General features: G+C 41.6%; 1 protein-coding gene across 1 annotated transcript in view; it reads right to left on the bottom strand.

Moving 5' to 3' along the window:
* The window catches only part of LOC135218378 (dehydrogenase/reductase SDR family member 11-like), a 40,947-nt gene extending 27,695 nt beyond the window's left edge, over window positions 1-13,252 (bottom strand). Inside the window, exons 1-3 of the mRNA XM_064254648.1 lie at window positions 13,091-13,252; window positions 2,942-3,109; window positions 1,692-1,860 (exon numbers count right to left, since the gene is read on the bottom strand). Coding sequence (XP_064110718.1) covers window positions 1,692-1,860; window positions 2,942-3,073 — 301 coding nt within the window. The 5' untranslated portion in view covers window positions 3,074-3,109; window positions 13,091-13,252. The remainder of the gene's footprint in view (window positions 1-1,691; window positions 1,861-2,941; window positions 3,110-13,090) is intronic.
* Between the last annotated feature and the right edge of the window lie 1,184 nt (window positions 13,253-14,436).

Raw genomic sequence — 14,436 nt, 5'->3', positions numbered from 1 at the left:
TGACATAATAACATATTCAGAACTTCTTTCACTCTAAGCTTATGAAAAGCAGAACACTTAAAACAAAACCTGGGTGTAAGCAACAAAACAGGTTATTAGCTATAAGTCAGGATGGCCATATGAATGATCAAATTAACCAAATTTTAATAAACAAAACATGTATTAAGTAACAATACCAAAATTTAGTTATACAGAACATGTAGTGAAAAAATATGTATACTAATTCATTCATAGTCATACATATGTCATTCTAACACTTCTCTGAAAAGGTGGGACAATTGACTTAATTTACCAAATATGTAGATGACTGTGTTTTTTCCTGTCATAAATACATACACTGTAAAGTGCAGTAAATCTAAAATCTTTCAACCTTCTAATTTAGTATAGGCTCAATCTAGGAGTTACTTAGCTTATCATTTACACTTCATTTTTCTCCATTTTTAATTACATTTTTTCTCTTTTACATTATATATTCCTTGGAAAATTGCTCAGCAAGATAATGATCTTTTGGCCTGTTCCTTGTGAATGTGTGCTCAGTTAAATACTGTTAACCCTTAATGCATTATCACACATATACCCATTTTCTGTCTTCTAATTTTTAATAAAACTGTAAGTTAACTTTCTTACACCAAGCACTAGTAGCAGCAGCATGGAATACCATAATCTTTATGGTGTTTTATCACTGTCCCATTCCTAATGATTTTTAGCTGAGTAAAGAACTATTTTTACCTGATTATTTAGCAGTTCTACTGTATGTATAGTAAAAATTCTAAGCCAACTTAATATAAGCCTATATGTAGTACTGTATACTGTGCATTTGTATGTTTACACAAAACACCAGTCTTGCTTTATGAATGTAACCAGGACTGTGGAACAAGCTTCACCTGCAGCTTGACAGACTTTGTTTTTATTATTATTACAAGCTGTATATGGTAGTAATGTGCATGTGTGAACACTGCCTGTGCAAACTTGCTTTATCCACCATCTATAATCTGGCTGGTTTTGGAGCAGTAGCCTTTGAAGGTTTTGAGGTCAACTGGCAACAGTAGAGAAGCAATAATTACTTATGTTAAATAATAAAGAAAGCTATTTCCTGCAGGATGCTCAAGCATATTGCTGAAATTTTTCCATTATATTTGTTGACCCAACACATTCTCGCCTCCTGCCTTAGCATGAATACAGGTGAAACACCAATAGAACTTAGTACTTAACTTTCATTGCAATCATGCCGAGACAAAATGCAGTGAAACATTAACAAGAATTTTGTACATTTCTTGTGCCTGTATAACATCTTTACTAATGAAATGAAAATATCCCAGAGTATGTCCATACCCTTTCAAGGATGAAATGGAGATAGAACTGTCACTTTTAATGACACAAAGGAGTCAAATTCTAATATTAACAGAATCATGAAGAATTTATACTATGTAATGCAAACTTCATTTAAAAAATGCCTGACACTCCATCACCTGAAAGGTACTGATTATAATTTCTTCTCCCTATCTGCTGGCTCCCTCCATATAATTATTCACCATTTTAATAAAAAGTTATAAAAATGTATTCAGATCATGTTCCATCTTTCTAGCATAAAACTCATAATGAGATCCTCAAGGAACTTTCACTATTAACTATGGTAAAATTCTGGATCTCATAAAGCAAATTACTCAATCCATAACAGCGAATATTCTTACCCAAGAGACTATTATTATAAGACATCCCTGCATTGTTGATACAGACATCTACTCCTTTGTATTTTTCTTTGATGACAGAGAAAAGGTTTTCAACATCAGCATCTTTGGTCAGATCACATTTAACTCCAAACAGAGTTCCTGGGTTTCCCGTAAGGTCTTTTGATAAAGCCTGTAATTATAATTAATTTTGAAAGAATTACTTGATTGCTTAAACATATAAATTATCTAATGACACTTCTGGAATTTTCTCTATGTATTTTCAAACACAACTTATTTGGAAATTTCTTTATTTTCAAAGTCTACGTACTTATTTACATTTCCTGGTTGATAACAGAAACGGTAAAAGTCTCCCATTATCTAAATTTAACACTTAGTCACATAATAAAAGTCTGGTCAATGTTAAATGAAGTCATTAATCTACTGTGTACCCTGACAACTTGTAACATAAATAATAAAATAAAATTTTTTTTAATTAAAATAACTTTTTTTTTTGGTAGAAATCCATTACTGTACAGTAAACATTCTGTAGTATGCAACTCTCCAGACACTAAAGAATTAATGACGATTTCCAATCAATCAGTTAAGCCATTTGGGCTCCAACAGTCTTCTCTCATAGACTATGGTCATTCTGTGCTGTCTAACCTTCCTGTGAGAAATGTGGGATTGGGAGGTCAATTTATGTGAGGTAATGGGTTTGTAAAAATAATATATATATTAAATTTTACTTGTTTAGACACAAACCCATTACATTACAACATCAAAGAACATCACTAAACAGTAGCCAGCAGAACAGAAATAGCAAACAGCAAAATGGCTTGATGTATTATTTTTGATAACAGCATTAAAAGCACAAATTCATTGGCTGATCATTTCCAGTCTGTTAGGAATTTCCCCAACTGAGGGCACTGTGTCTCACTAGATGTGGAAAACCATTCCACTATGTGCCTGTGGGGAAGATTTTGACATCCTAGAACTGGCCTTCAGGACCCTGATTGAAATCAAAACCATGAGGGACCTCTTCATTGACCATAATACTATATTTGTGGAAGTTGAAAATGTAGCCATGGGCTTCTATGTGAAATGCACAAAACTTTTTTATCCAAGACGAATTAACAAACTGGCTTTACATACAAGTAGCATGTGGACATCTTTTATCTGTCGAATTGTAATTGAAGACCTGGGGAAGCAATGTAAATGGTAATAGTACTATCACAATCAGGGTGAAATGAAAAATGCCTTCATAAACTGACCTCAACTCTTTCCACATTTCTTGCTGCTCCGACTACAATCATGCCAGCTTTTACCAGCTCTCTACAAATGGCTGCTCCAATACCACAACTTGCTCCAGTTACCAATGCTACTCTTCCAACCCATCGGTCCATGATTTTTAAAATGTTTGATTAAAAAAATGGCAAACACTGAAAAAATATAGAAAATCTTATAAGTTCCCTGAGGAAACTAGCCAAGCTCTTATGCTATGCACTCCTTAAACAGTTACATAATTTAATAAAAGATATGAATCTCATAAATAAAAGTCAAATATTTAAACTACCATTGTTCTGAAAACCTCAAAATCCCCATCTTTACATTCGAACTCATAATAGAAACCTAGTCAACAGTCTTATATAAGAGATCTCTATGCATCCTTATTATAAAACACTTAACAGTTATGATGTGATTCACATAAAACTTATTTGTATGTAGTAAATGGAATAAAACAATATTCTTAATGCAATATTCAACTGGAATTAGATTTTGACTTTAATGTTCAAATTACCAAATCCTGAAAGCATAATCATCATCACTGATACTGATGAAAGCAAATCCAAATAACATCTAAGGAAATTCTTAGTTCACTGGATTTTTCCAGGGTAGTACTGCTAACTGAGGAAAAGAAGGCTACTATTATTTACTTGTCCCTGTGTAAACCTAGATCAAGATTATCTAAATTAAAAAAGTAAATGTTTAACTTATTTAAATAGTACAACCATTGTTATCTAAATTGAAAAACTAAAATGTAATTTATTTACACAACCATTGTCATCTAAATTGAAATTTAAATGTTAATTACGTACACAACCACAGCAATTACTATGTACAAGAATTATCACACAACTCCTCCTGTGTTCCTACCAAGATCGTGCCCTGTACTGTGATGAATACTACATACTGATAACTTCAGTAGACTCTCAAGATAAATATGGATTTGATGCTTACTAAAATGGGATGGACACTTATCTCTTATCAGAAATCAAGAGTGCATAGTAATCATTACTGTTTGGTGACTGTGTAAAATAAATTATCCAGATAAATTCTACAGCATTGTATGCTTCCAATATTACTCCACAAAATAACAGCCTAAACCTGCTATTAATAAAATACAGTAACAACTTCTGACTGATGCAAAAAAGTGGAGAACATGACATGCAATCAAATTACAGTGCAGTACTGTAGTACGTATTTAAAAAGTTCATAAAGAAATTAACTAGTACATAAGAAAGATAGAAGCTAGCGATATTTCATACCTTGACACTAAATCTAGATTCAAGACAATGGCGGGTATACCTAAAGAACTTAAATGTTAAAGAAGGGAATACGTATAGAGTTTAGGACAAAGGCCAAGCACTGGGACCTATGAGGTCATTCAGTGCTGGAAAGGAAACTTAGTAGGTAGGTTTTAACGGTGTGTCAGGAAGAAAAGCTCACAGTTGCACTAGGAAATAATTGTTAGGAGAGAGGAGATAGTAATATGGAAGAAAGATAATGTGATAGAACCTGGTGTTCGATGAAATAGATGAAAATTAGGGACAGCCCAATCACTAGGAACCCAATGTTTTTGTACACATCAATGTCAAACACCTTCATTTTCAACAATAAACTAACTGTAAAAAATGTTTGAATTCTTACTTACATAACCAAATGACAAAGCACAACTGAAAGAAACCTTCTCCTTGGTAGTGTCACTGACTTGGGTAGATGTTATCTATGATAGTAAAACTTATCAAAGATAACATTGTGGTGTAATATGTATAAACTTGTAGTAACTTTGTAGACATTTCAGTTTTTATACAGGTAAGCAATGTAATTATGCCTGGAAAATGGTAATTATTTCACTGGCCAAATGACTCTACTTGGTTTTTTACACACTTGTGTTAAACATGATATTGTTAAGATACAATAAAGTTTGTTCATACTTACCTGGCAGATATATATATAGCTGTATTCTCTGAAGTCCGACAGAATTTCTAAAACTTACGACACACGTAGTGGGAGTTGGGTGGTTAGTACCCATTCCCGCCGCTGGGAGGCGGGTATCAGGAACCATTCCCATTTTCTATCAGATTTCTATCTCCACTGTCTCCTGAGGGGAGGTGGGTGGGTACTAAAAATATATATATCTGCCAGGTAAGTATGAACAAACTTTATTGTATCTTAACAATATCATTTTGTTCATGAAACTTACCTGTCAGATCAGATATATATATAGCTGAATCCCACCTTTGGCGGTGGGAGAGACAGAAAAAGGATTTTAGGAAACATATAAATGTAGATGATTGACATCTTGGTTCCTTACCTGTTAGCATAGCTGACTTCGTGATTACTGTCACCCAAGCCTGCTTTTGCTTCACTAGAGTTACCAACAAGGTAGTGACCTGTGTAGTTGGTGCGCTCTAGATGATCTGTCAACGGGGACGGGACCACAATGTGACTAGACCATGACCATACTTCTGAGGGCAACGAGGCAAAACCACCACCTAAGTTAGCCTAACAACAAACTCCCATATACCAAAGGCTAAAGGAAGGGACGACCGTACTCGGCAGCCGACCCTACAACCATAAACATACAAATATTAAAAACTCACCTACCCTTTTCTATGGGAAAGGATGAGTGCTACCTCCTGCCCCCAAAATAGTGTCTGCGGCGACGTATGGCCCAAGAGAGTAACAGTTTTCATAGGTCGTTCTCACCTCCCGTAGGTAGTGCGAGGCGAACACTGAGTTACTCCTCCAAAAAGTAGCACTTAAAATGTCTTTAAGAGCCATGTTTTTCTGAAAGGCTATTGAGGTCGAAATAGCCCTTACCTCGTGCGCATTAACTTTTAGCAGCTTAAAGTCGCTGTCTTTGCAAGAAGAGTGCGCCTCTTTAATGGTGTTTCTTAAAAAGAATGCCAGTGCATTCTTGGACATGGGCATGTTCGGTCTCTTGACCGAACACCATAAGTTCTCCGAAGAACCTCGACAGTCCTTCGTTCTACGAAGATACTCTCTAAGAGCCCTAACAGGACACAGGACTCTTTCTGGCTCTTGACCAATGATCTCTGCCATACCCTTGATCTCGAACGTTTTAGGCCACGGATTGGAAGGGTTTTCGTTTTTGGCCAGAAACGACATACCCAAAGAGCAGACCGCATTATGCCCTTTGAAGCCGACGTGTTTACTGATAGCCTGTATTTCGCTAACTCTCTTCGCCGTCGCCAGAGCAGTTAGGAATACAGTTTTCTTCGTCAAATCTCGTAGAGACGAAGAGGAAAGAGGTTCAAAGCGATTTGACATTAAATATTTGAGGACCACATCCAGGTTCCACGAAGGTAACTTCAGTAGCGGCACCTTGGTCGTCTCGAAAGATCTCAATAGATCATGGAGATCCTTGTTATTAGCGAGGTCAAGACCTCTATGGCGAAAAACTACAGATAAGACGCTTCTGTAGCCTTTAATGGTTGACACTGCAAGCTTCAGATCTTGTTTAAGATAAAGCAAGAAGTCGGCGATCTGGCTCACAGAGGTAGTGGTAGAGGAAACTCCTTTTCTCTTACACCAACTTCTAAAGGCTGCCCACTTCGATTGGTAAACCGCGATTGATGATGGTCTCCTCGCGGTGGCGATAGCTTTAGCCACTGATTTCGAAAAACCTCTCGCTCTGGCCAACTTTTGGATAGTCTGAACGCAGTCAGACTCAGAGCGGAGAGGTTTTTGTGGTACCTCTCGAAGTGGGGCTGTTTGAGTAGATCTCTCCTTAACGGAAGAGATCTCGGATAATCCACCAGGTAGAACATCACCTCTGTGAACCAGATCGCTGCGGGCCAAAAGGGGGCGATTAAAGTCAACCTCGTCCCCTCCGATGCTGCGAATTTTCTCATCACCTCCCCCAGGATCTTGAAGGGGGGAAAAGCGTAGAGATCTAGGCCCGTCCAATCCCATAGAAGGGCGTCTACTGCTACTGCTCCCGGATCGAGAACCGGGGAGCAATACAGGGGAAGTCTCGCCGTCCTTGACGTTGCAAAGATGTCCACTAAGGGACATCCCAAAGACCCCACAGCTCCTGGCATACGTCTTGATTGAGGGTCCACTCTGTCGGCAATAACTGTCCTTGTCGACTGAGGAGATCTGCCCGGACGTTCTCGACTCCGGCAATGAACCTTGTCAATATCGTGACTTCTCTCTCCTTTGCCCAAAGAAGAATCTCTTTCACTAGAGCAAACAGGGAGCGAGAGTGTGTTCCTCCTTGTTTCTTCAAGTATGCCAGGGCTGTGGTGTTGTCCGAGTTGACTTGAACTACACGACGGGAGACTTTGTTCTGGAAGAACTGGAGCGCTAATTGAACCGCTGCCAGCTCTTTGAAGTTGATATGCCAGGTTACCTGTTCCCCTCTCCAGGTACCTGACACTTCCTCCCCCCCTAGAGTTGCTCCCCACCCCGTGGATGACGTGTCGGAGAACAACACTAGGTCGGGGTTCTGAAGCTTGAGGGATATACCCTCTGACAGCTTCCACTGATCGAGCCACCATCTTAGATGGTTCTTCACCTCTTCCGAGATGCATAACTTCATGTCGAAGTTGTCCTTTTCTGTCCAGTTGTCCGACAGAAAGAACTGAAGAGGTCGGAGGTGTAGCCTCCCCAGGGAAACAAACTTCTCCAGCGAGGAAATGGTCCCCAGCAGACTTATCCATTCCCTCACCGAGCATGAATCCTTCCCTAGAAAGGCTGACACTTTTTTTATGCCTTGTTGCTGACGTTCCTGGGACGGAAAAGCCCGAAAAGCCACTGAATCCATCTGAATCCCCAGATACACGATGGACTGTGTTGGGGTCAGATATGACTTTTCGAAGTTCACCAGAAGTCCCAGGGACGCAGCTAAAGACAGAGTCGTTTGCAAGTCCTTCAGGCACCGGGTCTGCGAGGAGGCTCGTATGAGCCAGTCGTCCACATAGAGCGAGATTCTGATGTTGGAAAGATGGAGCCACCTCGCCACGTTCTTCATTAAGATGGTGAAGATAAAAGGGGCCGTACTCAGTCCGAAACAAAGAGCCCTGAATTGAAAGACCTTCCCTTTCAGTACGAACCGAAGGTACTTCATCGATTGGGGATGTATCGGGACGTGAGAGTAGGCGTCCTGGAGGTCGAGTGATACCATCCAATCTCCAGGTCTTAAGGCCCCCAGAACTGACTGAGGTGTCACCATCTTGAACCTCTGCTTTTCTATATAGAGGTTTAGACGACTTACATCCAAGACCGGCCGCCACCCTCCCGACTGTTTCGGTACAAGAAACAATCTGTTGTAAAATCCTGGCGTTGCCAGGTCTAAAACCTGTTCCACTGCCCGTTTCTCGAGCATCTGCTCGAGCAGGTCGAAAAGTATCTTCCGTTTTGTTTGAGGATACGATGGGGACAAGTCCCTGGGAGTGGAAGTCAACGGGGGCGGCTTTATGAAAGGGATCTTGTAACCCTTCTCTATGACGTCGAGAGACCAGGTGTCCGCCTCTCTTTCTCTCCAGGCTTCTGCAAACAACTGCAGCCTGGCTCCTACCGGTGGCTGAAGGCACAATCTCTCACTTCTTGCCCCTAGACTTGGAAGGGGCTCTACCTCTAGGAAGGCTTCTTCCTCGAGGAGACGATCTAGCGGAAGTCCCTCCACGAAAGGGCTTCTGCTTTCTAAACGGTTGGGCTCCTGAAGACATTGAAGGGCCAGCCGGACGTCTCGAAGACTGAGCCAACAGGTCTTGCGTGGCTTTCTCTTGAAGACTAACTGCCAGATCCTTCACCATAGCTTGGGGGAAGAGATGACTCGAGAAGGGAGCATACAAAAGTTCTGTCCTCTGTGCGGGAGAGACAGATTTAGCCGCAAAGTTGCAATAAAGCGACCTTTTCTTAAGCACCCCTGCTGAAAAATGAGAGGCTAACTCCTCTGAGCCATCCCTGACGGCCTTGTCCATGCATGACAATACACTGGACAGCTCCCCCAAGCTGATCGAGTCTGGCTTACGAGACTGGTTGTCTAAAGCTCCAAGACACCAGTCTAAAAAGTTGAAGACCTCTAAGGACCTAAACAGTCCCTTCAAAAGATGGTCCAGTTCGGAAGTCGTCCATGACACTTTAGCTGAGGCTAAAAGGGCCCTCCTTGAGGCATCAACCACGCTGGCGAAATCACCTTGAGCAGACGTAGGAACCTTCAATCCTAATTCCTCGCCTGTCTCATACCACATCCCTGCCTTACCGCTAAGTCTAGACGGAGGCAGGGCGAAAGTAGTCCTTCCCTTTGCTTTCCTAGACTCCATCCAGGCGTTAACCTTCCGGAAAGCTCTTCTAGTAGACAACGACGTCTTCATTTTCACGAACCCTGGAGTCTTGCTTGTCTTTGACGACGAAAACTGAGAAGGAGGAGAAGGAGGAGCAGCAGGCTGGAAAGTATCCCCAAACGAATCACGAAGTAGCCGTGCCAAAACTTGGTAATCTGACGAAGCAGACGTAGCAGGATGTTCTTCGTCAACATCCTCAGAAGAACCGCTAAGTTCTCCTTCCTTACCCGAGTGCAAATCCGAAGGAAGAGGCACAAGTCCTTTCGCTCCAAGTCTCCTATCCGAACGATGACGAGAAGAAGAGGGTAACGGATCCTTAACAGTCACAGGATCAGGAATCACCTTTAGAGGCGAACGTGAAGAAGAAATAAGACGTGAAGCGTCAGCCAAAGCCTCGGGAACAACATCCGAGTGATAGCGAACTTCCACATTCGCGTCCACAGAGCTCTTACTACAACGTCTACAAGCGTCCATCTGAGCGTCCAACCTAGCGTCCTCTCGAGCGTCCAAATCAGCGTCCGACCGAGCGTCCAGCGAAGCGTCCAAAGGAGCGTCCATCGTAGTGACTCTTCTAACGTCCCGCGAAGCGTCCTTACGAACGTCCCGCGAAGAAACTTTATCAACTACCCGACTAGCGTACCATTGAGCGTCAACACTGTCATGTCGAAGAGGGGCAGAACGCATAGAAGTCCGTCCGACAGCTACAAACTCGTTGTCAGCAGAAGCGTCGAAGTCGGAACGCCGAGCGTCCTCTCTACGGGAAGAGAGAGGAGCATGAAGAGATCTCTCTCTAACCTGACGTCTAACGTCACCTCTAGACGAACCCTGGGGAGCAAAACGAAGTCTAGAGGGCGAAATATCAGGAGACGGGGACGAAAGAGGAGCAGTTGGAGAAGACTGCCTTGTTCTCTTGATCGGAAGTCTATCGTCTTTCCTGCGACGAGGAACCGTCTCCTTCTGCTTCAGTAAAGCGTCCAGTTGCTGTTGCATAGCAATGATGATCTCCGTCTGAGATGTCTCCTTACGCGGAGACGAGCTGCGCTTGTGAGAAGGAGAGGGGCGAGGGGACGCCTTCTTCCTTCTCCCAGGAACAGCCTTGGCTCTAGAGCGACTGGGGCGCTCGCGGGCGTCATCATCGGATGACGTCCTAGACTTCTTCTGGGGCGGAAAAGCTACGCTTTCCGGAGAAGAATGCCACTCAGACATAGCATGACGTGAAGCGTCAAGATCTTGAAGAGTCCTCTTCAAAGGCCGCGAATCCGAACGAGATTCCCACCCCTTGCGCGGGGAGGACGCGTCGGAAGACAAAAAACAATCCTTCAGGATACGTGCTCGAGCACGCTCCTTAGCAGCCTGGGAAGCGTCCACAGGAACTGCTGAAGGGACGTCAGATCGGTGGGGGGTCCCCGTAACCCTCCTTCGGCCTTCGACATGCCCTCTCCCTGAGTCCTGGGAGTCCGGCAGAGGTCCCAGCCTAGAGGCGCTATAGGGCCGATCTGACGTCCCCTCCACTTCACTAGGGGCACTATCACTGCACTTATTTTGCCTGTTTTCAAGGGCAAGCACTTTAGATTCAAGCGTCTTCAATGAATCCAGAATAAGCGAAAGGGCATTACCCTCCGCAGACACCACCTGAGGGCCCGAAGGCAACACTACGGGGTTAGGAGACACAAAATCTAAAGGAGGGTTAGAAGGGGATACATTAAGACCCTGTCTGCTACCCGACTTACTCCTGGAGGAAGACCTCCTGATCCTATCACGTTCTAACTTATTTACGTAGGATTCATACGTCTTCCATTGTAAATCATCCAAGCTTTCACACTCATTACAGCGCAAATCATATTTACACTCTTGCCCCCTACACCCTTTACACAATGTGTGAGGATCAACCAAGGCTTTTGGTAGCCTAACCTTGCATTCCACTTTCGAACACACCCTGGCGCTAGCCGAACTACATCCAGACATATTTAAAGAAAAAAACTAAGCCAAATTCAAAACAGTCCAAAGTCACGTATGCCAAGCTATCGATCCAATACCAAAAAACCAAAAAGTCAAGAGGATACTCAAGCAATGAAAAGTTTTCCAAAATCCTGAGGCGGAGGTGTGTAAACAGATGTTTACGACACCGGCGACAGAAGAAATCTGATAGAAAATGGGAATGGTTCCTGATACCCGCCTCCCAGCGGCGGGAATGGGTACTAACCACCCAACTCCCACTACGTGTGTCGTAAGTTTTAGAAATTCTGTCGGACTTCAGAGAATACAGCTATATATATATCTGACAGGTAAGTTTCATGAACAAAAACTCCTTTAATGTAACAGGCCACAGTATCTTTTGAGGCTGGAAGACTTGAAACAAGACTTATCTTTTTAGGCGTATTATATAATACGTATTCACAATGGAAGAGAGTGGTCTTGCCAGATTTTTTTTTTTTTTTACGTATTGTTTTGCCAGTTTTTAAATGAATCTGATTTTACAATTCACCTCTTAACCACAAGTATCAGTGTTTTATTGTTATTTCCATCCCCCAGAATCCAGCAAAGTAAGCCAGGGGAATTTTTAAAAAATCAAATAAAAATGTGCGCACGCACACACAAATAAATAAATACTTTTAAAAGGACACATCCCAACCCAACCTTCCCTTAGATAACCTAAGCTATTCCCTTTGATAACCTGAACTATATTATAAGGTGCCAATAGGGCTAACCTAACCATAGTGCTTTGCCTCTTAACTGCCAACCTAACCTGACCATGAGTGTGGAAAATCAGCTATGCTACACAAAGTTTGATACAACGTCTGATATAAGAAGCTATGTTAGCAGTCTGATATAATAAGCTATGGTATTAGGCAAACTTCTGATTTAGGAAGCTACTTTAGGCAACGTCTGATATAGCTAGTAAGCTATGCTAGGGAACGCCTGATATGTATATAAGCTCTGTTAGGTAACGTCTGATATATGATTGATTGAAAATAGAATTGAATTTTGGCCAAAGGTCAAGCACTGGAAGTCTGGGACCTATCTATGATGTCATTCAGTGCCGAGACGGAAATCGACAGTAAAAGATTTGAAAGGTGAAACGGGAGGAAAACCTCACAGTTGCACTCAGAATCAGTTGTTATTAGGGGGTGGACAGTAAGATGGAAAAAATATAAAAGGAGGTACAGTAAAAGGAACGGAAGGGGTTGCAGCTAGGGGCAGAAGGTACGCTGTAAATGCTGTACACTGACGGCAATGCACCCCTACGGCGAGCCGCGAACGTCCGATATAGGCAATGTAAGGGCTCAAGCCTAACATTACCTTCCAAAACTCATTCAATATGCCCTTCCTAAGGCCCTAGGAAAATTGCTTTCGATATGGATTCTTGCGGAACATGAATGTTGACCAAATCCCAAAATTTTGTCCATGTTAGTTCTGTGTATTGTTTCAAAATAGTCATAGTGTGTTAAACCGGTGTATGGTTTCAAAATAGTCAGTGTTAGACCAAGACCACCGAGATATCTCGGTGGTCTTGGTTAGACCGGTCTTGTTTCCAGACAATTACTTAGTTATTGCTTGATGAAACATCCATCAAGTTATTGGTACAAGGTTTAAAACTATAAGTTATCAGTAGTTCTATGCCTAAGAAAACTTTAATACCGAAGTCATTGTGAGACCAAAAATAATAGCTTAGTCATTGCTTGATAAAAGGTCCACTTGTTATTGGTACAAGGTTTACTAGATTATCAGATGTTCCCGGCCTACGACAAAAAACCTTAATAATAAGTGTTAGATCCATGTCACGTTTCGAAATATATAGCTTAATCATTGCATACGACAACAAACCTTAATAAATAATTCTAGCACAACTTCTGTTCCGTTGTAAAGTTGCTTGTCTCACGTTACTTCGGCTTAACAACAAACTCACGGTGTCTTTGCACGTCAACAAACAACTAAACAAAGTTTGGCTCTACACTGAGATGCTGATCAGGATTGATTCAGTTTAGTGCTTGTCATTCTTGGCTAAAGCTATTTTACTCCAACTTTCTGGCTAGTCTGGCCAAAATGAGGCGGCGAATCAGGACGTCAGAAAAAATATAATTTTATTATCTGACGAAATTATAAATCCAAGTTTTAAACTGAAACAAAACACCATTTTATGATTTAGGAACTGCATCTGATGTAGTCATTGGCGGTTGTTATACATGTTAATCCTAAATGTCCATCACAATGCATACTACTTCGTTTTGTAACGTTTTCTTTTAGTGTATTAACCCTTTGAATACGACTGGGTCGTATACGATACGTTTCCTAAGGTATCCCAGAACACGGGTGTATCGATACGGTCACTGGCAATTTCCTTTCATGTGGAAGACTGATGATTGAACTACTGGCCTGTTTTTTCTTGATATGGTTACAATCTGCCAGTTGTCATACTGTGAATTCATATAAATGTGTGCATTTCCCTAAAATTCATTATTTCTCATCAATATGTTGTAGGAAGAGGAGTCAAGCGTACGACATCTTCGAGCTTGACCGCCGGCAGATCGAGAGAAGAGCTCTTGATGACGATAATTATTTTGTAGACTTTCTCGGTTAATTTTCTAGATATGAAAATGAATGGGATTTAGAAGACATTTAAATGAATAATTATACGCCTGGTGCAAGAGACAGGGATGAAATTTCAACCAACAGTGAAAATAACGAAAATCTGCTACCTAACGAAAGTAACGGTGTTGAAAGAAGTCGGATACAGCGACTACGAGTTGACTCAGGTGATGTGGGAGTGGGTTGCCAGTAAGTTCCAGCCCCGAGATTTCGTATTTGATGGCAGTGGCAGGGCATTACGTCAAGATGTAATGCGAATGAAAATTCAAAGGAAGTACTCCGAAGTAGATCATGTTTTTAAATTTTTCGATAACGACTTTATGTGGCTGACTATTAGAGAGACAAACCTTTATCAAAGATTCCTTGTTGATTACAATTAGAGATGCAGTACCAAAATATAGGCGAAAGTTTGCCCAGGTTACTGTGAACGAAATGGTACGCTTCCTGTGTGTGATTATGATCACCTAAGTAAACGTCGCATCGTTGATTACTTGATTACGCTTGAGGCAAACTAGACAAAAGGAGAATGAGAAGGCTGATGGCAAGGGACAGATTTCATCGAATTCTAGCTCTACATTTCGTTG

The sequence above is a fragment of the Macrobrachium nipponense genome, chromosome 9, assembly GCF_015104395.2.
Source record: "Macrobrachium nipponense isolate FS-2020 chromosome 9, ASM1510439v2, whole genome shotgun sequence".
In the NCBI taxonomy this organism is placed as follows: Eukaryota; Metazoa; Arthropoda; class Malacostraca; order Decapoda; family Palaemonidae; genus Macrobrachium; species Macrobrachium nipponense.
Note: the sequence above shows the minus strand (reverse complement) of the source record. Positions and strands in the feature narration are given on the sequence as shown.